Source organism: Macaca fascicularis, chromosome 7, assembly GCF_037993035.2.
Source record: "Macaca fascicularis isolate 582-1 chromosome 7, T2T-MFA8v1.1".
In the NCBI taxonomy this organism is placed as follows: Eukaryota; Metazoa; Chordata; class Mammalia; order Primates; family Cercopithecidae; genus Macaca; species Macaca fascicularis.
This window is the reverse complement of record NC_088381.1, coordinates 141,422,735-141,443,955: the sequence shown is the minus strand read 5'-3', so window position 1 is coordinate 141,443,955 and position 21,221 is coordinate 141,422,735. Positions and strand designations below refer to the sequence as shown.

General features: G+C 46.5%; 2 protein-coding genes and 1 pseudogene across 3 annotated transcripts in view; 1 reads left to right on the top strand and 2 right to left on the bottom strand.

Moving 5' to 3' along the window:
* Positions 1-871: 871 nt before the first annotated feature.
* LOC102133984 (nucleophosmin pseudogene) lies at positions 872-1,776 on the bottom strand (annotated as a pseudogene).
* A 10,872-nt stretch (positions 1,777-12,648) lies between these two features.
* The window catches only part of HEATR4 (HEAT repeat containing 4), a 63,651-nt gene continuing 55,078 nt past the window's right edge, over positions 12,649-21,221 (top strand). The window contains 3 exon segments of the mRNA XM_065547613.2: positions 12,649-15,644; positions 16,871-17,058; positions 18,722-18,862. Of these exon segments, the coding sequence (XP_065403685.1) occupies positions 14,764-15,644; positions 16,871-17,058; positions 18,722-18,862 (1,210 nt within the window). The 5' untranslated portion in view covers positions 12,649-14,763.
* RIOX1 (ribosomal oxygenase 1) overlaps positions 16,322-21,221 on the bottom strand; it is a 30,717-nt gene continuing 25,817 nt past the window's right edge. The window contains exons 4-5 of one of the 2 annotated variants that reach the window (XM_045396702.2): positions 19,269-19,299; positions 16,322-16,774 (exon numbers count right to left, since the gene is read on the bottom strand). The gene's annotated coding sequence lies outside the window, so the exon portion shown is untranslated. The remainder of the gene's footprint in view (positions 16,775-19,268; positions 19,300-21,221) is intronic. The other variant, XM_045396703.2, reaches the window with a different exon arrangement.

Sequence of the window (21,221 nt, the reverse complement as noted above, 5' to 3'; positions counted from 1 at the left end):
TGGTGACTCACGCCTGTAATCCCAGCACTTTGGGAGGCCGAGGCGGGCGGATCACGAAGTCAGGAGATCAACACCATCCTAGCTAACACGGTGAAACTCCGTCTCTACTAAAACAAAACAAAACAAACGAACAAACAAAAATACAAAAAATTAGCCGGGTGTGGTGGCAGGAGCCTGTAGTTCCAGCTACTTGGGAAGCTAAGGCAGGAGAATGGTGTGAACCCAGGAGATGGAGCTTGCAGGAAGCTGAGATGGCCCCACTGCACTCCAGCCTGGGTGACAGAGTGAGACTCCATCTCAAAAAAAAAAAAAAAAAGAAAAGAAAAAGGGAGAGGACTCATACCTTTGAAATCTGATTTTCAAGCCTGGACTCTGAACAACTATGCTTTAACTGTCTCTCACAGGTTGGAAAAGAAACTCATATATTGGTGGATGTATAAACTGGTATGACCTTTTCATGGCAATCTATGCAAAAATATTTAAAAGATCCATTCTCTCTGACTCACAGTTCCACATCTAGGGATTTCTTTTTTTTTTTTTTTTTTTTTTTTTCCCCAATAGAAACCATGCTACTTTATTAAAATACTGAGTTTTATTCCACATGTATATTTTTGTCTCCTCACCATTTCCATGTCTGACCACCACTACTACTATGTCCTATCATAACATTCCATACATACTTAAAACCTAGCAAAGGGTGGAGTTCCATCTTTAAAAACTAAACAGGCATTTTGGACAACACATTCTTGGCAATGGAATCTGGACAACATTTATCAAATATGGTAGGGAAAGTTCTCAGTCTGCATTATAAAAAGGACAGCCAGATATCAACTGTTACAGAAATGAAATAAGATGGAAAATTTTTAACAAATTGTTTTAACTATTTTCTTAAAGAGACTTCCTCCACTGCCAGAGATCTTGAATAGCCTCTTGGTCAGTCATCTGGAAGCAATTCTTCACATAATTGATGAACTTGACTTCCACTTTGGGAAGAGAACCACCTTTTTCTATACTTGCTTGCATCTTTGCTTTAATGTCTTCTACAGAACTAGGTCCTTTTGGTGTTTTAGGAAGGATTTCCTGTTTTTTGAAGGATTCTTGTCGTTTTGATCTTGGTGCTGATGATGGTTTTGAGTCTTTTCCATTATGATTTGACTTTTGTGCATTTTTGGCTGGAGTATCTCACATGGATTTCTTCACTGGTGCTTTTTCTTCAGCTTCCTTATCAAAATCATCATATCATCTTCATCATCATTATCTTCATCATCATCATCATCTTCAGCAGCAGCAAGTTTTACTTTTTCTGTGGAAACTTGCTACCACCTCCAGGGTCAAACTGCTTTCCAGATATACTTAAGAGTTTCACATTCTCCTTCTCTTCATCTTCTGACTCTGCATCTTCCTCCACAGCTACTAAATGCTGTCCACTAATATGCACTGGCCCTGAACCACACTTCAACCTTAAGACCACTGGTGGTGTTATTTCAAAGCCCCCAAGGGAAACCGTTGGCTGTACAGACATTTTCAAAGTTGCCAGTGTTACTTTAATTGGACTGCCTTCATAATTCATTGCCTCTGTTTCAACAATGGGCAATTCATCCTTTGCACCAGCCCCTAAACTGACCGTTCTTAAAGATAACTGGTACTCATTTTCATCATTATCCACCTTAAAGTGATAATCTTTGTCGGCCTTTAGTTCATAACTGACAAGATAGTTCTGGGTCCTCAGGGGCTCACGTCCATGTCCATCAAATGTTCCATCAGGTGGCGGCACGCACTTAGGTGGGAGAGAAGGTGGACGGAGATAAACGAACGCTGCTCCAGAGAACAGCCGCGCAGGATGGAATCATACCCTAGGAATTTCTTTTAAGTAAAGCTTCACGAATGTGTGTAAATATTTGGCTACAAGGATGGTTATCATATCATTTTAATAGAGAAAAAATTAGAAACAAGTTGGCAATATGAATTTGGTTTAACCAGTTTAATTGTGATGTCATAAATGAAAGCAGTGTAGCCATTTAAAGTTATATAGCAGAAGAATATATGATGAGCATTTTTCCATGAAACTGATGAAAAAAGCAGGTTAGAGAACAGTATAAATATACTTTTTACCAAGATATTAACATATTTTTTTAAAAGACTAGTCAAACACTACCCCAGTAGCTGGGTGCAGTGGTGCATGCCTGAAGTTCCAGCTGTTAGGAGGCCTAGGCAGGAGATTGCTTGAGCCCAGGAGTAGTTCAATACCAGCTTGGGCAACAGAGCAATACCTCATTTCTAAAAAAAAAAAAAAAAAAAAAAAAAAAAGCAGAAAAGAAAGATAAGACATGAAAATTAAAAAACACACACATCTAACTACTTCAAACTGTTATTCCTTGAGCCTTGTGGTTTTATGCATAGTATTTGTTTATTTGTTTGTTTTTTAAGACGGGTGTCTCACTGTGTTATCCGGGTTGGAATGCAGTGGTGCGATCATAGCTCACTACAGCCTTAACCTCCCAGGTCCTCCCACCTCAGCCTCCCGAGTACCTGGGACCACAGGCATGCACCACCACACCTGGCTAATTTTTTAGATTATTTGTACAGATGAGGTCTCCCTATGTTGCCTGGTCTCGAACTCCTGGGCTTAAGTAATCCTCCCACCTTGGCCTCCCTGAGTGTTGGAATTATACACATGAGCCACTACACTCGGCCGTGTTTCTTTTTTTAATTCTTTTTTTTTTCAAGGCAGAATCTTGCTTTGTCGCCCAGGCTGGAGTGCAGTGGTATGAGCTCAGCTCACTGCAACCTGTGGCCCTCAGGTTCCAGCAATACTCCTGCCTCAGCCTCTTGAGTAGCTGGGATTATAGTCACGTGCCACCACAGCCAGCTGATTTTTGTATTTTTAGTAAAGATGGGGTTTCACCATGTTGGCCAGGCTGCTCTTGAACTCCTGACCTTGTGATCTGCCCGCTTCAGCCTCCCAAAGTGCTGGAACTACAGGCATGAGCCACCGTGTCTGGCCTTAACTCTTATTTTTTTAGAGACTAGGTCTTGCTCTGTCACCCAGGCTGGAGTGCAATGGCACCATGATAGTTCATTGCAGCCTTGCACTCCTGGGTTCAAAGGATCCTCCCACCTCCTCTTCCCAAAAAAGTGACCCTCCCACCTCATCCTCCCAAAGTGCTGGAATTACAGGCATGCATGGCCTCATTTTAACTTTTTTTTTTTTTTCCAGAGACAGGGTCTTGCTACGTTGCCCAGACTGGTCTCGAACTCTGGCCTCGAGTGATCCTTCTGCCTTGGCCTCCCAGAGTGCTAGTATTACAGGCAGGAGCCGCTGGAACAAGCCCATTTTAACCATTTTTAAGTGTACAAGTCAGTGACATTAAGTACATTACATTGTTGTACAACTATCACCATTATCCATTTCCAGAACTTTTGGAGTCTCACTCTGTCCCCTAGGCTGGAGTGCAGTGGCACTCTGCAACCTCCGCCTCCCGGGTTCAAATGATTATCCTGCCTCAGCCTCCCGAGTAGCTGGGAATAGAGGCGCCCACCACCACACCCAGCTAATTTTTGTATTTTTAGTAGAGATGGGGTTTCACTGTGTTGGCCAAGCTGGACTCGAACTCCTGACCCCAAGTGATCTGCCTGCCTCGGCCTCCGAAAGTGCTGGGGTTATAGACGTGAGCCACCAGGCCTGGCTCAGAACTTTTACATCATTCCACAATGAAACTCTTTACCCATTAATCTATTGTGGGAACCCACCCCCAATATTTCAACATAGGTTCTCTTTTCCATAAGTGTCAGCCGGCTGAGAAATAAAGAGAGACAGTACAGGCCGGGCGCGGTGGCTCAAGCCTGTAATCCCAGCACTTTGGGAGGCCGAGACGGGTGGATCACGAGGTCAGGAGATCGAGACCATCCTGGCTAACACGGTGAAACCCCGTCTCTACTAAAAAAATACAAAAAAATAGCCGGGCGAGGTGGTGGGCGCCTGTAGTCCCAGCTACTCGGGAGGCTGAGGCAGGAGAATGGCGTGAACCCGGGAGGCGGAGCTTGCAGTGAGCTGAGATCCGGCCACTGCACTCCAGCCTGGGCGACAGAGTGAGACTCCGTCTCAAAAAAAAAAAAAAAAAAAAAAAGAGAGACAGTACAAAGAGAGGAATTTTACAGCTGGGCTGCCAGGGGTGACATCACATATCAGTAGGACTGTGATGCTTGCCTGAGTCTCAGACCAGCAAGCTTTTATTAAGGGTTTCAAAAGGGGAGGGGGTGTAAGAACAGGGAGTAGGTACAAAGAGCACATGCTTCAAAAGGCAAAAGCAGAACCACTAATAAGGGTCTAACAAAGATCACATGCTTCTGAGGGAACAGGACAAAGAGCAAAAGCAGAACCACTCACAGGGGCCCAACAAAGATCACAGGCAGAGGGCAAAAGCAGAACACTGATAAGGGTCCAACAAAGATCACAAGGCAAAGGGCAAAAGCAGAACCACTGGTAAGGGTCTATGTTCAGCAGTGCACGTATTGTCTTGATAAACATCTTAAACAACAGAAAACAGGATTTGAGACCAGTGAACCAGTCTGACCACAAATTTACCAGGGTGGAGTTTTCCCAACCCTAGTAAGCCTGAGGGTACAGCAGTAGACCAGGGCGTATCTCAGTCCTTATCTCAACAGCACAAGACAGACATTCCTAGAGTGGCCATTTATAGACCTCCCCCCAGGAACACATTCCTTTCCCAGGGTATTAATATTAATATTCTTTGCTAGGAAAAGAATTTAGCGATATCTCTCATACTTGCACATCTGTTTATAGGCTCTCTGCAAGAAGAAAAATATGGCTCTTTTTGCCTGACCCCGCAGGCAGTCAGACCTTATGGTTACCTTCCCTTGTTCCATAAAAATGGCTGTTATTCTGTTCTTTTTCAAGGTGCACTGATTTCATATTGTTCAAACACACGTTTTACAATCAATTGTATAGTTAACACAGTTATCACAGTGGTCTGAGGTGATGTACATTCTCAGCTTACGAAGATAACAGGATTAAGACATTAAAGACAGGTATAAGAATTTATAAAAGTATTATTTGGGAACTGATAAATGTCCATATTAAGATGAAATCTTCACAATTTATGTTCCTCTGCCACGGCTCCAGCCAGTCCTTCCATTCGGGGTCCTTGACTTCCCACAACATTAAACAATAACTCCTCATTCCCCCCTGCCACCAGCCCCTGGCAACCACTATTCCACTTCCTGTCTCTGAATTAGACTACTTTAGGTACCTCATAAAGTGTAATTATACAGTATTTGTCCCTTCGTGTCTGGCTTCTTTTGCTTAGCATACGGTCTTCAAGGTTCTTCCATATACTTACAGCATATCATAACTTCACTCTCCCCAGAAATTTTGCTCTGTCACCCAGGCTCTGGAGTGCAGTGGCAAGATCATGGTTCACTGCAGTCTCAACCTCCCAGGTGCAAGTAATCCTCCCATCTTAGTCTCCCCAGTAGCTAGGACTACAAACATGTGCCACCTCACCTGGATACTTTTTAAGTTTTTTGTAGAGATGGGGGTCTCACTTTGTTGCCCAGGCTGGTCTTGAATTTCTAGATTCAAGCAATCTTCCTACCTCAGCCTCCCAAAGTGCTGGGATCATAGCCATGCACCACCTCACCCAGCCATTTCATTCCTTTTTTTTGAGACAGAGTTTCACTCTTGTTGCCTCAGCTGGAGTGGAGTGGTACAATCTTGGCTCACTGCAACCTCCCGGGTTCAAGTGATTCTCTTGCCTCAGCCTCCCGAGTAGCTGGGACTACAGGTGTGTGTCACCACACCTGGCTAATTTTTGTATTTTTAGTAGAGACAGGGTTTCACTGTGTTGGCCAAGCTGGTCTCAAACTCCTGACCTCAAAGTGATCCTCCCGCCTCAGGCTCCCAAAGTGCTGGGATTACAGGCATTTGCCACCTTGCCTGGCCCATTTCATTGCTTTTTTTTTTTTTTTTTTTTTTTTTTTTGAGACGAAGTCTCGCTCTGTCACCCAGGCTGGACCACAATGGCATGATCTTGGCTCACTGCAACCTCCACCTCCTGGGTTCAAGAGATTCTCCTGCCTCAGCCTCCCGAGTAGCTGGGATTACAGGCGCCCACCACCATGCCTGGCTAATATTTGTATATTTGGTAGAGATGGGGTTTCCCCATGTTGACTGGGCTGGTCTTGAACTTCTGACCTCAGGTGATCCACCCTCTTGGCCTCCCAAAGTGCTGGGATTACAGGCGTGAGCCAGTGCACCCGGCCCATTTCATTCCTTTTTAAGGCTGAATAACATTCTGTTGTGTATCTTCCACATATTGTTTATCCATTCATTCATCGATGGACATTTGGATTGTTTCCACCGTTTGGCTATTGTGAGTATGCTGTTATGAACATGGGTATACAAATATCTGTTAAAGTCCCTGCTTTCAATTCTTTTGGATATATACCCAGAAGTAGAATTGCTGGATAACATAGTAATTCTATATTTAATTTTTTGAGGAACCTTCAACAAGGTTTTGATTTATTTTATTAGAGACAGGGTCTCCCTCTGTCACCTGGGCTGGGGTGCAGTAGTGCCATCATAGCTCACTGCAGCCTCAAACTCCTGGGTTCAAATGATCCTCCTGCCTCAGCAGGGTTATAATATTTTATTTTTTTTAGTCTTTACTTTTCTTTTCTTTTCTTTTTTCTTTTTTTTTTTTTTTTGAGATTGAGTATTACTCTGTTGCCTAGGCTGGAGTGCAATGGCCCGATCTCGGCTCACTGCAAGCTCCACCTCCTGGGTTCACGCCATTCTCCTGCCTCAGCCTCCCGAGTAGTTCGGACTTCAGGCGCCTGCCACCACGCCTGGCTAATTTTTTTTGTATTTTTAGTAGAGATGGGGTTTCACCGTGTTAGCCAGGATGGTTTTGATCTCCTGACCTTGTGATCCGCCTGCCTCGGCCTCCCAAAGTGCTGGGATTATAGGCGTGAGCCACTGCGCCCAGCCTAGTGTTTACTTTTCATACCAGAAAACGTACCCTCTTGCTCTTTTATGGGGGTCCAATCGTCTGAGTGCAGCTTGAGCCCAAGTGCTAAAGTCCATATTCAGGTTAGTCAGCAGCATCAGTCTTGCCTGGAACCAAGAGACGGACCACCTGAATAGCACGACCTGGGTCAACCAGACAGAGCCTTAGGCCCGGAAATCTTTCCTGCTGTCAGGATAAATTACTTTGTTCACAACGGGACTCCTGAAGATCAGAATTTCTGTATCTGTAAGATTTCTATAACTCAAAGAATTTCTGTACGTGTGAAATTATACTATTAGAAATACAAGATTGAAGAGTCTCCTTGTAAAAACTAGTGTTAATGGCTAATAATCTAGCCAGGATTTGGAGATCAGGGAAAATTGGATTGAACTGTGTGGACAAAGGAGATTAAGTAGCAGTGGAGCAGCTGAAAGGGGAATGGAAAAGTCCATGGACAACTTCTACTTTTACCATCTGTACTATCAGCCTGGTAATCTGATGCCTGCCAGAGCTATGTGGTCATGTGTTCCCTGCTTTGCTTCTTTCTCCGGATTTTTAAACCCCTGTGGTGGGAGAATATGGAGCTGCATATATCCAGAGGGTTTTTTTATTTTTATTTTTTGAGACTGCACTTCATTCTTGTTGCCCAGGCTGGAGTGCAATGGCGTGATCTTGGCTCACTGCAACCTCTGCTTCCTGGGTCCAAGCGATTCTCCTGCTCAGCCTCCTGAGTAGCTGGAATTACAGGCATGTGCCACCAGACCCAGCTGATTTTCTTTTTAAATTTTCTATTTTTAGTAGAGACGGGGTTTCACCATGTTGGTCAGACTGGTCTCTAACTCCTGACCTCAGGTGATCTGCCTGCCTCAGCCTCTCAAAGTGCTGGGATTACAGGCGTGAGTCATTGCGCCTGGCTGAGGTTTATTTTTCAAAGAATGACCAAGCGGCTGGGTGCAGTGGCTCACAGTTGTAAATCCCAGCACTTTGGCAGGCCAAAGTGGGCGCATCACTTGAGGTCAGGAGTTCAAGAACAGCCTGGCCAACATGGTGAAACCCTGTCTCTACTAAAAGTACAAAAATTAGTGGGTCATGGTGGTGTGGCCTGAAATGGGAGGCTGAGGCAGAATAATTGCTTGAACCCGGGAGGCAGAGGTTGCAGTGAGCTGAGATCGCACCACTGCACTCCAGCCTGGGCGACAAAGTGAGACTCCGTCTCAAAAAAAAAAAAAAAAAAAAAAAAACCCCAAAAAATCCATGACCGTCGTTCAATAAATAATCAATAAATAAGATGCAATTTCTCAAAGCTCAGTTTACAAAGAATGATATTTAATAAATAGTTGAAGATACCACTGACTGAACGCACAAGTTCTCTGAGTAGACTCATGGAATTCTAAAGAGTTGGTTGCTTGGAGACTGATAGAAACAGCTTTGGAACCTGAGAAACCAAGGAAGGCTTAAGATGCAGAACCTTGCTTCTGTCTGAGGACTGCCTTGTAGGAGGCCATTTGGAAAGTAATTTTGAAACACTGCTCCTTTGCCAGTGTCTGAAAGGTGCTGGATGGCGTCCGCTGGAAGATGAGAGGCAACCTGAGGTAGCTGAAAAACCTTTGGATTAGGTGTGAAAAGAGTCAGTATTGCTTCAGATACTAACCAGTATGGTGATCTTAATTTTGTCTCTTCTCTCTGGGCCCCAGTTTTGGGATTTATAAAATCAGGACATTAGGCCTGGTGCAGTGGCTCATGCCTATATTCTCAGCATTTTGGGAGGCCAAGGTGGGAGGATCGTTTGAGTCCAGGAGTTCAAGACCAGCCTAAGCAACATAGTGAGACTCTATCTCTACAAAAAAAAAACAAAAAAAAATTTAACCGAGAATGGTGCTATGTGCCTATAATCTCAGCTATGTGGGAGGATCGCTTGATCCCAGGAGGTCAAGGCTGCAGTGAGCCCTGATTGTGCCACTGTACTCCAGAAGAGTGAGACCCTGTCTCAAAAAAAAAAAAAAAAAATCAAGGCATTAGACCAAGTCATCTTTATAGCAGAGTTTCCAGAGCAATCTCTAGACACAGCCGTATAGCTGTGTGAGTGCATGGTGAGACATTAGAAAGTAGAGGGGGAAAATGAGGGGAACTTTTTGAGGGCATAAAACGGAGAAAGGGGGATTTGAAACAAGCCAGGTTATGCAGCTGTTCCCTAATCCCACTCTCTCCACTAACCAGGCTTCCTTCATACACCCCACTGACACCCTTTGGGCTGTGCTTTCTTTAAATGTAATGTGTATTAAACCTGAGAGCTTGTGAAAATGCAGATTTCTAGGTCTCACTTGGAGCGTACTGAATCAACATTCTGGGAGCAGGACACAAACGTCTGATGCAAAAGGTTCTTTACCCATATCTATTCCAGGCGCAGTCCCAGCATTTCGGGAGGCCAAGGCAGGAAGATCGCTTGAGTCCAGGAGTTTGAAACCAGCCTGGACAGCACAGTAAGACCCGTCTCTACAAAAAAAAGTTTTAAAACATTAGCCAGGCATGGTGGTGGGCACCTGTTGTCCCAGCTACTGAGGACGCTGAGGCAGGAGGATTGCTTGACACTAGGAGGCAAGGCTACAGTGAACCATGATTGTGCCACCACACTCCAGCTTGGGTGACAGATTGAGGCCCTGTCTCAAAAATAAATAAATAAACAAAAAACTATATGTAACAAACGCCACCCCAGAAGCTGACTGCACACTCTTGGACTCCACCTCAGAACTTTAGAAGCAAAATCTGTTGGTAAAGATGAGAGTATTATTATTATTATTATTTTTTTTTTTTTTTTGAGACGGAGTCTTGCTCTGTCATCCAGGCTGGAGTGCAGTGGCCGGATCTCAGCTCACTGCAAGCTCCGCCTCGCGGGTTTACGCCATTCTCCTGCCTCAGCCTCCCGAGTAGCTGGGACTACAGGCGCCCGCCACCACGCCCGGCTAGTTTTTTGTATTTTTTAGTAGAGACGGGGTTTCACCAAGTTAGTCAGGATGGTCTCGATCTCCTGACCTTGTGATCTGCCCGTCTCGGCCTCCCAAAGTGCTGGGATTACAGGCTACTCCATAGGCAGAGCAGCCTTTCTACTTGATTTTTATGATTTCAATCTCTTTTTGAAATTGACAGAATTCTGAATTCCTTCTCTGTGTTATCTCAAAGTTTGAGCTTCTTCAAGACCACAATTTTGAATTCCCTGTCTGGAAAGCTCACATATCTCTGTCACTCCTGGATTATTTAGTCCATTTCCATCCAGGAAAATAAAGTTTTCCTGGATGTTCTTGATGCTGTGGATGGTCATCAATGTCTGGACATTGAAGAGTTAGGTATTTATTCCAATCTTTACAGTCTGGACTTATTTGTACCCATCCTCCTTGAGAAGGCTTTCTATATATTCAAAGGGGATTAAGTGTTGTGACTTAAGCCTATGGTCTCTGTAGCTGATGTATACCAGGGGGTGCCCTAAGCCTATGACCCCTGCAACTGTTGCCAACTCCTAGATACTCCTGGATCCTTGGTGGCCTTGGGTAAGATAAGGGAGAATTCCCTGGTTACCCAGGCAACATTTCTCTCTTTCTTGTCTTTCCCCCAATCAGGAATCTCTCTCCCAACTGGGCTGCCTGGAGTTGGGGCAGGGGTGACATGAGCACTCCCGTGGCCACCACAGATGGTAGTGCACTGAGTCACACCTGAAGCTTTGCAGACCAGTACAGTATTGGATCCTGCCCAAGACCTGTGGCCAGAACTGTTTAGTTACCACTGATATTTACTCAAAGTCCAAGGGCACTTTAGTCAGCAGGTGGTGAATCCTGCCAGGATAAATCTAACCCATCAGAGCAGTGGATTCACTTCTGGCGCAGGGTAGGTCTGGAAACGTAGTGTAGGAGCAAAGGCCTGGAATCAGGAGCCTCAGGATTCTGCCTGGTGCTTTATTTTCCTGTGGTTGAGTTGCTACTCAGGCTGCAAGACAAAGTCTCCTGAGTTTGTACTCCTTGAGTACTCTTCCCTCTCCTTTCCCCAAGCGGAAGGACTCTCTCCCTGAGCTGCCCTGCCTGGAGTTGGGGGAGGAATGATGCAGGCACTCCCTTGGCCACCACAGCTGGTGTCACTTGGGGTCATACACACCCAAAGTCCCCTGCCTCCATGACCAGTGCAGCTCCAGGGTTTGCCTAAGGGATATAGTCTTGTGACCTGACTGTCACTCGTGTATTCAGGGCCCCAGGCCACTTTGGTCAGCTGGTGGCAGAACCAGCTGGGGACTCAGGTCTGTCCCACTCCGGCTGAGGATTCTCCTCTGGCCCAGAGCTGATCTAAATGCGTCCTCTGTGGGAGCCAGCAGAATTCTATTCAGTGTAGTGCAGTGCTGTGACAGGGCAGCAGTGAGTTCCAATGCAAAATCCCACGCTCCTCTCCCTCCCCCACATGCACAGATTCTCTCTCCAAGCTGTTGTGCCAGGGGTGAGGGAGGGGGGCATAGGCGATGCAGGACTGTCTTTCCCACCCTCTTCAGTGCCTGTTTTCTTGATACGATGTGAAAACCAGGTACTGTGATCACTCATTTTTTGTTTCTTATGAAGATGCTTTTTTTTTTTTTTTTTTTTAAATAAGGAGTCTCACTGTTGCCCGGGCTGGAGCACAGTGGCACTATTTCATCTCATTGGAACCTCTGCTTCCCAGGTTCAAGTGATTCTCCTGCCTCAGCCTCCCAAGTAGCTGGGATTATAGGCCCCTACCACCACACCCAGCTAATTTTTGTATTTTTAGTAGAGATGGGGTTTCTCCATGTTGACCAGGCCAATCTTGAACTCTTGACTTCAAGTGATTCGCCTGCCTTAGCCTCCCAAAGTTCTGGGATTATAGGCGTGAGCCACAGCATCCAGCCTGAAGGTACTTTTCTTGCAGGGACAGTTGTTCAGTTTGGTGTTCCTGCATGGAGACAATCGCTGGAGGGGTCTGTTTGGCCATCTTGCTCCAGCCTTTCCATTTTTAGCCAGTGGGAGTAGCCACTGTTTCAGGAGAAAACATCATCTTGTGACCACCCTCTTTCTCTTAACTTGCCTTCATGAAGACATTGCCTTCATGGTTGTGAAGAGATGAAGCAATTACATTTAGCCTTATGTACAAAAAGTCCTGGAGTGATAGCATATTAATCATGTGTCACTTAATTTGAGGGAGGTTATCGATTCTGGCCTAATAGCATCTAGATGAAAGTTGAGACTTCGCTGAGCACTGTAGCTCACACCTGTAATTGCAGCACTTTGAGAGGCCAAAGCAGGCAGATTGTTGACCCCAGAAGTTTGAGACCAGCTTGGGCAACATAGTGAGACCCCATCTCTATTAAAAATAAAAAACAGATAGCTGGGTGTGGTGGTGCATGCACCTGTAGTCCCAGCTACTTGGGAGGCTGAAGTAGGAGGATTACTTGAGCCCAGGACGTTGAGGCTGCAGTGAACTATGATCATGCCAGTGCTGCACTCCAGCCTGAGTGACAGAACTACAGCCTGTCTCAAAAAAACAAAACAAAACAAAAACAAAAACAAAAAAAACACACACACAAAAAAAGAACTTGCCCTTAACAGAAAGAAATACAATATGGTCACTTTTTTTTTTTTTTTTTTTTTTTGAGACGGAGTCTCGCTCTGTCGCCCAGGCTGGAGTGCAGTGGCCGGATCTCAGCTCACTGCAAGCTCCGCCTCCCGGGTTCACACCATTCTCCTGCCTCAGCCTCCCGAGTAGCTGGGACTACAGGCGCCCACCACCTCGCCCGGCTAGTTTGTATTTTTTTAGTAGAGACGGGGTTTCACCGTATTAGCCAGGATGGTCTCGATCTCCCGACCTCGTGATCCGCCCGTCTCGGCCTCCCAAAGTGCTGGGATTACAGGCTTGAGCCACCGCGCCCGGCCAATATGGTCACTTTTACACATGGAAGACAATAAGAGAAATCATGCCCTAGGGAGAGAGGCTATGTGCTGGGTGTTAAGGAGGAAAGAGAAACAAGTCAGATCTGGTCTGTGTGGGCACCTTGGATGCAGGGCAGGAGTTGACACTAGCAGGATAGAAAGACATGGAATAATGGTCTCTCCTTCATCCTTATACGTAAGGATGCCTACCTGCTCCTTGGAGAGGCAAGGCCAACAAAGTGAGTGGTAGGGAGTGGTGCTTGGGCCATGGCCAGTGTGGCATGGAGGTTAAGTGCTCCAGAGTTGTGATTTAGCAGGCTAGGTTTGAAACCTGACTCATCTGCTTACGGGCTATGTGATCTGAAGCAATTTACCTACCTCTCTGAACCTCAGCTTCTTAAAATAGGAAATGAAGATCATAATATCTTCCCTACATAAAACCCTCAGCGAGGTATTCCAAAACTATCATTATTAGGCCAAGCGAATGCTTCAAAAGGAAAACAAAACTAAACTAAACTAACATTAAATCTAAGCATTTGTTATCTACAATGTTTGCCATGCTAGCTAAAATCTGGAAAGAACCCATCCAATAATTCATGAAGAGTCAAAACCATTTACCTATTTGATAAAATACGTTACAGCTATTATATATATATATTTTTTATTTATTTATTTATTTTGAGACGGAGTTTGGCTCTTATTGCCCAGGCTGGAGTGCAATGGCGTGATCTTGGCTCACTGAATCTCCCCCGCCCTGGGTTCAAGCGATTGTCCTGCCTCAGTCTCCCAAGTAGCTGGGATTATAGGCACATGCCACCAGGCCCAGCTAATTTTTTGTATTTTTAGTAGAGACAGGATTTCACCATGTTGGCCAGGCTGGTCTCAAACTCCAGACCTCAGGTGACCCACCCGCCTCGGCCTCCCAAAGTGTTGGGATTATAGGCGTAAGCCACTGTGCCTGGCCTACAGCTATTAAATATTTTAACAATAAAAACTATGTAGCAATAGGTGTGCTGGATGACTCTGAAAGACAGAAGACATGGGAGACATGGTCACTGGGCAATGGAGTTAGAGTCTCAAATATTTAACAATGCAAGGTGTCATAGGATTAACAGTTAAAGTAAGTGGTACAGAACAGGAGTAATTTATAAACTTGGGTATGACCTGGTGGCCTGGATAGGTCAAGAAAGAGTTATGGAGCAGGACAAATTGAGCTGGGCCTGGAAATTGGATAGAATTTGTGTCAAGTATGAAAGGCCATTTCATGTGGAGGACACAGAAGGAAGCTCCATTATGTGGAGAGAGGATACTCAGAGAACAGCCAGGAGACTGGACTGGCTCAAGCAGAGGTTATACGCCAGGACAAAGTCATAAACTGAGGCCAAAGTCATGGAGAACACTGAATGCCATGCTGAATAGTCTGAACTTTATGCTATAAGCCTTTTGAACGAAAGAAAGCAACATTTGAAGACAAACTGGAAGCATGGGACACTGCTGAAAAGCAGTCATCCCTCACACGGAGGTGAGGGTCTGAGCTTTGGGAACAAGTGTAAGAACCAGAAACAAGGGTCTGATACATGAAATATTTAGGATGTTGTACCATTTTCTTCTTTTGTTCTTCTAACTCACATGGCTTTTCCTTACCCCCTTTCCATCTGTTTTTCAAGTTATTCTCTTTCTGAACTGCTATGGGCTACCAATTTTGGCTGCCCTAGAGCTCTCATCAGTTCCTCCCATTCCCTTAACAGGTGCCAGGTCTCATCTCCAGGCCTTGCCTCTAGGCCAGGCAGCGTGGAAGGAAGCATTTGCTGCAATGCAGTATGACCAGGACCCAGAAGGGAAAGATCTTTCTCCCCCATTGCTTCTATCAGTCACTGCCCCCACGGCTGGGATGGGGCATGATTTTAAACTACTCAAAACTGAAAGGCAAGCAGGAGTGTGCCTCTGTCTCCAATGTGCCTATGGTCTTCTCCAGCTCACAGTACTGTCTACACCGCAAGAGCCAATATTTGAAAATGGCTGCTGCAAACCTCAGCTTCTCTCAGGAGGTGGTGTGGCAGCGAGGACTGCCCAGCATTCCTTATAGCCAGTACAGCTTTGACCACCTCTACAACACCAATGACATCATCCATACTCCCCAGATCAGGAAGGCCCAGCCTCGGAAACCTGTTCGCCTCAAGTTCCTGAGTTCCTCAAGTCTCTTAACAGGAGACACCTCCCTGGCTGTGAAGACAGAAAGCTCTGCCAATCCTGAAAAGAAGCTGAAGAAATCAAAGCCAGCCAGCACCGTCCGGGAAGCACCCCGCCCTCTCATCCATCATCCCTGCATGCATCCAGATATGCTGGGTCGGCCACCTTCTCCAGATGTGAACCTGGAGGAAAGAGAAGCCTGGCTTCCGCCTCCTGAGAAGGAGGCCAGAGCGTGGGAGGACACTGTGCTGGAAAAGCTGAACAAGCGCACAGCCCGATGGATTCAGAATAAGCGTCCTCAAAGGCCTGGGGCATCCCCCAGCAAGTGGCAGAGCTTCCTGCGACAGCAGTACGACTGGAGTCACATCCGGGATGAACTTACCTCTGCCAGCGACCTGGAGCTCCTGAAACAGCTGGAGGCAGAAGAGGCAGCAGAGTTTGAGGATCAAAGTGTCATCCTGCCCCCACAGGAAAAGAAGAAACCAGAGCTGCTGCTTCCTGTTTACTACAGGTATACTGGCCAGGGCCTCAAGTGCACCCTTGATAATCCCTGACTCCCCTTCAGGGACTCCCAGGGGGACTCACACTCCCGATTTTAGAATGCACTCTCATCAATTTCATGTTCTCCACCACCGGCCTGCTCTCTGAGAGCTCTGCAAAGTAAGGTTTCTCAGTCTGCACTGCTGACATTCTGGGTTGGATAATTTTTGTTGTGGGAACCGCCCTGTTCATTATGGGATGCTAGCAGCATCCCTGGCTCATACCCACCAGAGCACAACCTCCTGAGACAACCAAAGATGTCTCAGACACTGCCAAATGTCTCCAAGAGGGACAAAGTCATTCCCAGCTGGGAACCACTGCTCTTAAAGGGATTGGTTCTCAACCTTCTCCAGCAGACTTTGCCATCAGACTGCTGGTGTAGTTACCAACCAAGTGCTCCCAGAAATGTATCCTTGGTGGATTGAGGAAGGCAGGAACCTCATAGCACTGAGGTTTGGTCCTGCCTCACTCTGAATAAGGAACCAGTGTGTCACTGACTCAAACACTGACTAGCTGCAGGACAGAGAACCAGACAACCTGAGAGAAGATGACGACTACATGTTTCTTAGATTGCTTCCACCTCATTTATAGCTAGAGGAAACACCGGAGCTATTACACTATCCCTGATTTCCAAGAGTGAACGAAAAATCAGTGGAAATCCATTTATGTATTCATTTATTGGACAAATATAAATTATGTTCTTGCTACTTTCCAGGTACTCTGCAAAGTGCTGGGAATACAATGTAAAAGCAATAGACACAGACATGTACCTTTAAGGAGCTTACAGCCTGTTCACCACCAGGTAGATGGACATTAAATAACCACACACAGAATAGACAGAGTGAGATGACGAAGGAGGTAGGATCCTTTCCCCAAGGCCATGCCGCCTCTAAGGGTATGAATGTTTAAAAAGGGTTATGCTGGAGCACAGCCACTCTGCCATGCTGCTTGGTGGATGCAGAAGGTGTGGATCCTTCAGGAACCAGGCAGGGCGGCTGTAGACAAGCCCTTCTGACAGCTCCACATTCAACTGGCACCATGGCGACAAGGCTAAAAGTTAAACATTGGTGTTCTGCGATGCTCACGTGTATAGGAGCGGAGCTTAAAGAGGAAAGGGAACAAGCTGTGGATTTAATGGAAAGGGGCATCCACCTCCTACTCTTTCCCCCTTTTCCCTCCTTTCTCACCCCTGCCAAGATTGCCCAGTTACTTCCAACAAGCAGAGACAGTTGAAATCATACCTGACAACAAGACCACTGAGGATATCCATGAAAAGAGGAGCCTCTCCCAGCCCCAAACCCAGAGCCACTTTCGCCAGGTGACTCCCCGAGCTGGAAAGTTTGCCTACTGCACAGATAACACCTTTGAACAGGAGATTTACTTTGGTAATAGAGCTGGGCCCCTGTGGTAGGGGTACAGGGGGACATGGGCCAGGGAGGTGGAAGATCGCGGGGGGTTGGAAACAGTTGTGGGTATGGAGAGGCCCTGGATGACCCAGATTTTCATGTCATGACCCACACCCACACCAGCACAGGAGTCGGGTCGGGGAGTGATAGCTAATAGGGAGGGCACTGCTGTCTCTCCCTGCTTTCTCTATCCCTCCATCTTACTGAAGAGGCAACGAAGGGTGGAACTGTAAAGTAGGCAAGACTGGGAACAATCCATCTCTTCTCTGTCCACCCTTCTCCCTTCTCTCACTTCGAGATATGATCCCACCAGGTGCGATGTTGGGAAAAAATCAGGGCTTTGGAGTCAGGCACATTTGAGTTTAAATCCTGGCTCAGTATTTTTTTAGTAAACTTCAGTAAATTACATAATTACTCTCAGCCACAAGTACCTTATTTGTGAAGTGATGTTAAGAAAAATGCACTTTGAGTAGAGTAGATGAGAAAGCATCCGTAATGCTTCTTGCCCAGTGTCTGTTTAAGGTGTTCAGTAAATGTTCGCCACCTTCTCCTTCGCTACTGCTGTCCCTTAGATGCCTGGGCTTCCGGGATACCCGATCTAGGTCTTTGTGTGCCTAGCTGTTTCTTCTTCCCAAGCCCCATCTTGTTCCTAAACTGCTGCAGCTGAAAGTCTTCTCAAAGTGTTTAACAAAATTACTCTAAGGTATTCATCACTGATGGGATTAATTAGGTGCCTCTTTTTTAGTATCTAGCTTTTCATAAGGGATAAGGCCTCTAAGTGGTTACATAGGTTCTTCTCTTTTCTTTTTCTTTTTTTATTTTTTGAGACAGAGTCTTGCTCTGTCGCCAGGCCGGAGTGCAGTGACACAATCTTGGCTCACTGCAACCTCTGCCTCCACCTCCCAAGTAGCTGGGATTATAAGTGCGCGTCACCACGCCCAGCTAATTTTTGTATTTTTAGTAGAGACGGATTTCACCATGTTGGCCAGAATGGTCGCAATCTCTTGACCTTGTGATCTGCCCTCCTCGGCCTCCCAAAGTGCTGGGATTACAGGCGTGAGCCACCGCTCCTGGCCGGTTCTTTTCTTATTTTTGAAATGGTTTCACTCCCACTGCCTAGGCTGGAGTGCAGTGGTGCTATCTCCACTGCAACGTCTACCTCTCAGGCTCAATTGATTCTCCTGCCTCAGCCTCCCGAGTAGCTGTACCCAGCTAATTTTTGTATTTTTGTAGAGATGGAGTCTTACAATGTTGCCTAGGCTGGTCTTGAACTCCTGACCATGTGATCCACCCACCTCGGCCTCCCAAAGTGCTGAGATTACAGGTGTGAGCCACCGCACCCAGCCACAGGTTCTGCCTTAGGAAGGAAAGCACCATCCTTGGCTCCTAGGCCTCTAATGAGGTGACTAGCTATGACATTTCTTTCTTTCTTTTTTCCCCACTGACACTACGGTGACTTATCACTGTGATATTTCCAAGCAATGGTCACCTTCAAGGGATGCCCCAGAGTATGGCAGTCATGGATCCCAGGGGCTTAGATTAGTGCAAATGGAAGTTGGGTCTGATCCTGGTGATTGGGAACCCGGGGAGAAAGGAAAGAGGGAGTTCACAGGAGACTCATTGTTTCTTTGTCTGTTCACAGATGAAGTCCAGATCATCCACCAGATTGGTGCAAAGAGAGACCAGATTGTCCTGGAAAACCTAAATCGGTACAATAAGCAGCTATCTAAGGTCTTCCCTGAAACTCCAGAAAAGTGGAGTGCCCAGGCAATTCCTGAAGCACGTAAGCAGGAAGCTAACAGGGAAGGCAGGGGTTAATAATGGGAATGGGGCTGCTTCCCATCATTACCCACTATTCATGTGCTAGAGTTCCCAGTTCATGGGCTGAAGCACCATTAGCATCTAGGCAATCCCCTTTCTACGTACTAAAAATAATCTCACGAAATTATAAAATACTAACTATAACTAGGAAGAGCCTCACAGGAACATACAATCATTTGAGATCTGATATAACTTAGGTATAACCAAGTGGTTTAGGGCCAATAGTTAGCAATAAGGCAGCTCCTATCTCAATGCTAACAGGGAAAGTGCAGCTAACGGGGAAAGTGCATCAAACTCCTGAGCCAGCATTCTGCCCTTTTCCCTGGGGCTGCCTTTACCCTCCCACTCCACACTCAGCCCACCCATACCTGAACTTTCACAAGTTCATCATTCTTCACTCTGTAAGACAAAGAGGGAAGAAGGTGGCCAAGAAATTAGCTTATGAAACAAAATGTGCACATCCTCCACAAGACTCCATTTCCCATAACTCTTTGCAGGATTACTGTTCAGATGGGCCCAGTGGTGTGCAGAAACTAACAGCAGTTGTCACCCATTCTTTTTTTTTTTTCTTTTTTTGGAGACAGAGTCTTGCTCTGTCGCCCAGGCTGGAGTGCAGTGGCATGATCTCGGCTCACTGCAACCTCCATCTTCCTGGTTCAAGCAATTCCCCTGCCTCAGCCTCCAGAGTAGCTGGAATTACAGGTGCGTGCCACCACGCCTGGCTGACAGGGCTGCCTGGCCTCCTAGCTGTGCCTTTGCACCCACTTGGCAAGAAGTCCTTCCCTGGGCCCAGTCTACCCTTGGAGGCACAGGCACATTCTGCCCCGCCAGACAGCTGTGGATAGCCACAGGATTTCCACACAAGCTGGCTTTTTTTGTTTGTTTGTTTTTGAGACAAAGTCTCACTCTGTTGCCCAGGCTGGAGTGCAGTGGCGTGATCTTGGCTCACTGCAACCTCCATCTTCCTGGTTCAAGCAATTCCCCTGGCTCAGCCTCCAGAGTAGCTGAGACTATAGGCGCGCGCCACCATGCCCAGCTAATTTTTGTATTTTTAGTAGAGACGGGGTTCACCATGTTGGTCAGGATGGTCTCGGTCTCTTGACCTCGTGATCTGTCCACCTCGGCCTTCCAAAGTGCTAGGATTACAGGCGTGAGCCACTGTGCCCAGCCTCTTTTTCTTTTCTCCTTCCTTCCTTCCTTCCTTCCTTCCTTCCTTCCTTTCTTCCTTTCCTTCCTTCCTTCCTTTCCTTCTCCCTTTCCTTCCTTTCTCTCTGTCTCCCTCTCCTCTCCTGTCCTCTCCTCCCTCCCCCTCTCCCTCTCCCTCCCCTTCCCTCTCCCTCTTCTCTTCTTTTCTTGACAGGCTGAGCGCAGTGGTACAATCATGGCTCACTGCAGCCTTTACCTGCCTGAGTTCAAGCGATCCTTCCACCTCACTCTCCTGAGTAGCTGGAACTACAGGTGCATACCACTATACCCAGCAAATTTTTGTAGAGACAAGGTCTTACTGTGTTGCCCAGGCTGGTCTCAAACTTCTGGGCTCAAGTGATGCACCCTGTTCAGACTCCCAAAGTGTTGCAACTACAGGCATGAGCCACTCTCCCAGCCAGGGGATTCCTTTTCAATAACAGCTTTATTGGGCTTGAATTTACATACTATAAAATTAATCCTGTCAAACCATACAATTTGATGAGGCAGGCAGATCACTTGAGCCTAGCAGTTTAAGACTAGCCTAGGCAACAAGGTGAGACCCCGTCTCTACGAAAAAATACAAAAATTAGTGGGGCGTGGTGGCACACACCTGGAGTCCCAGGCACTCTCGAGGCTGATGCAGGAGGATCAGGGCATAGGGTCTCACTATGTTGCCCAGGCTGGTCTCAAACTCCTGGCCACAAGGGATCCTCCCACCTCAGCCTCCCAAATAAAGATCTGGGATTATAGGCACGAGCCACTGTGCCCCGCCAAGAGTCATTACTTTGTGTGCTCCCTTTAGATCAGCAGTCCTCAACCTTTTTGGCACTAGGGACTGGTTTTGGGGAAGACAATTTCTCCACAGACCAGCGGGGTGGGGATGGTTTCAAGATGAAACGGTTCCACCTCAGATCATCAGGCATTAGATTATCATAAAGGGTGCACAACCTAGATCCCTCACATGTGCAGTTCACAATAAGCTTCATGCTCCTATGTGACTCTAAGGCCACTGCTGATCTGACAGGAGGCAGAGCTCAGCGGTAATGCTTGCCTGCCCACCGCTCACCTCCTGTTGTGGTGGCCCGGTTACTTACAGGCCATGAACTGGTATAGGCCCATGGCCTGGGAGTTAG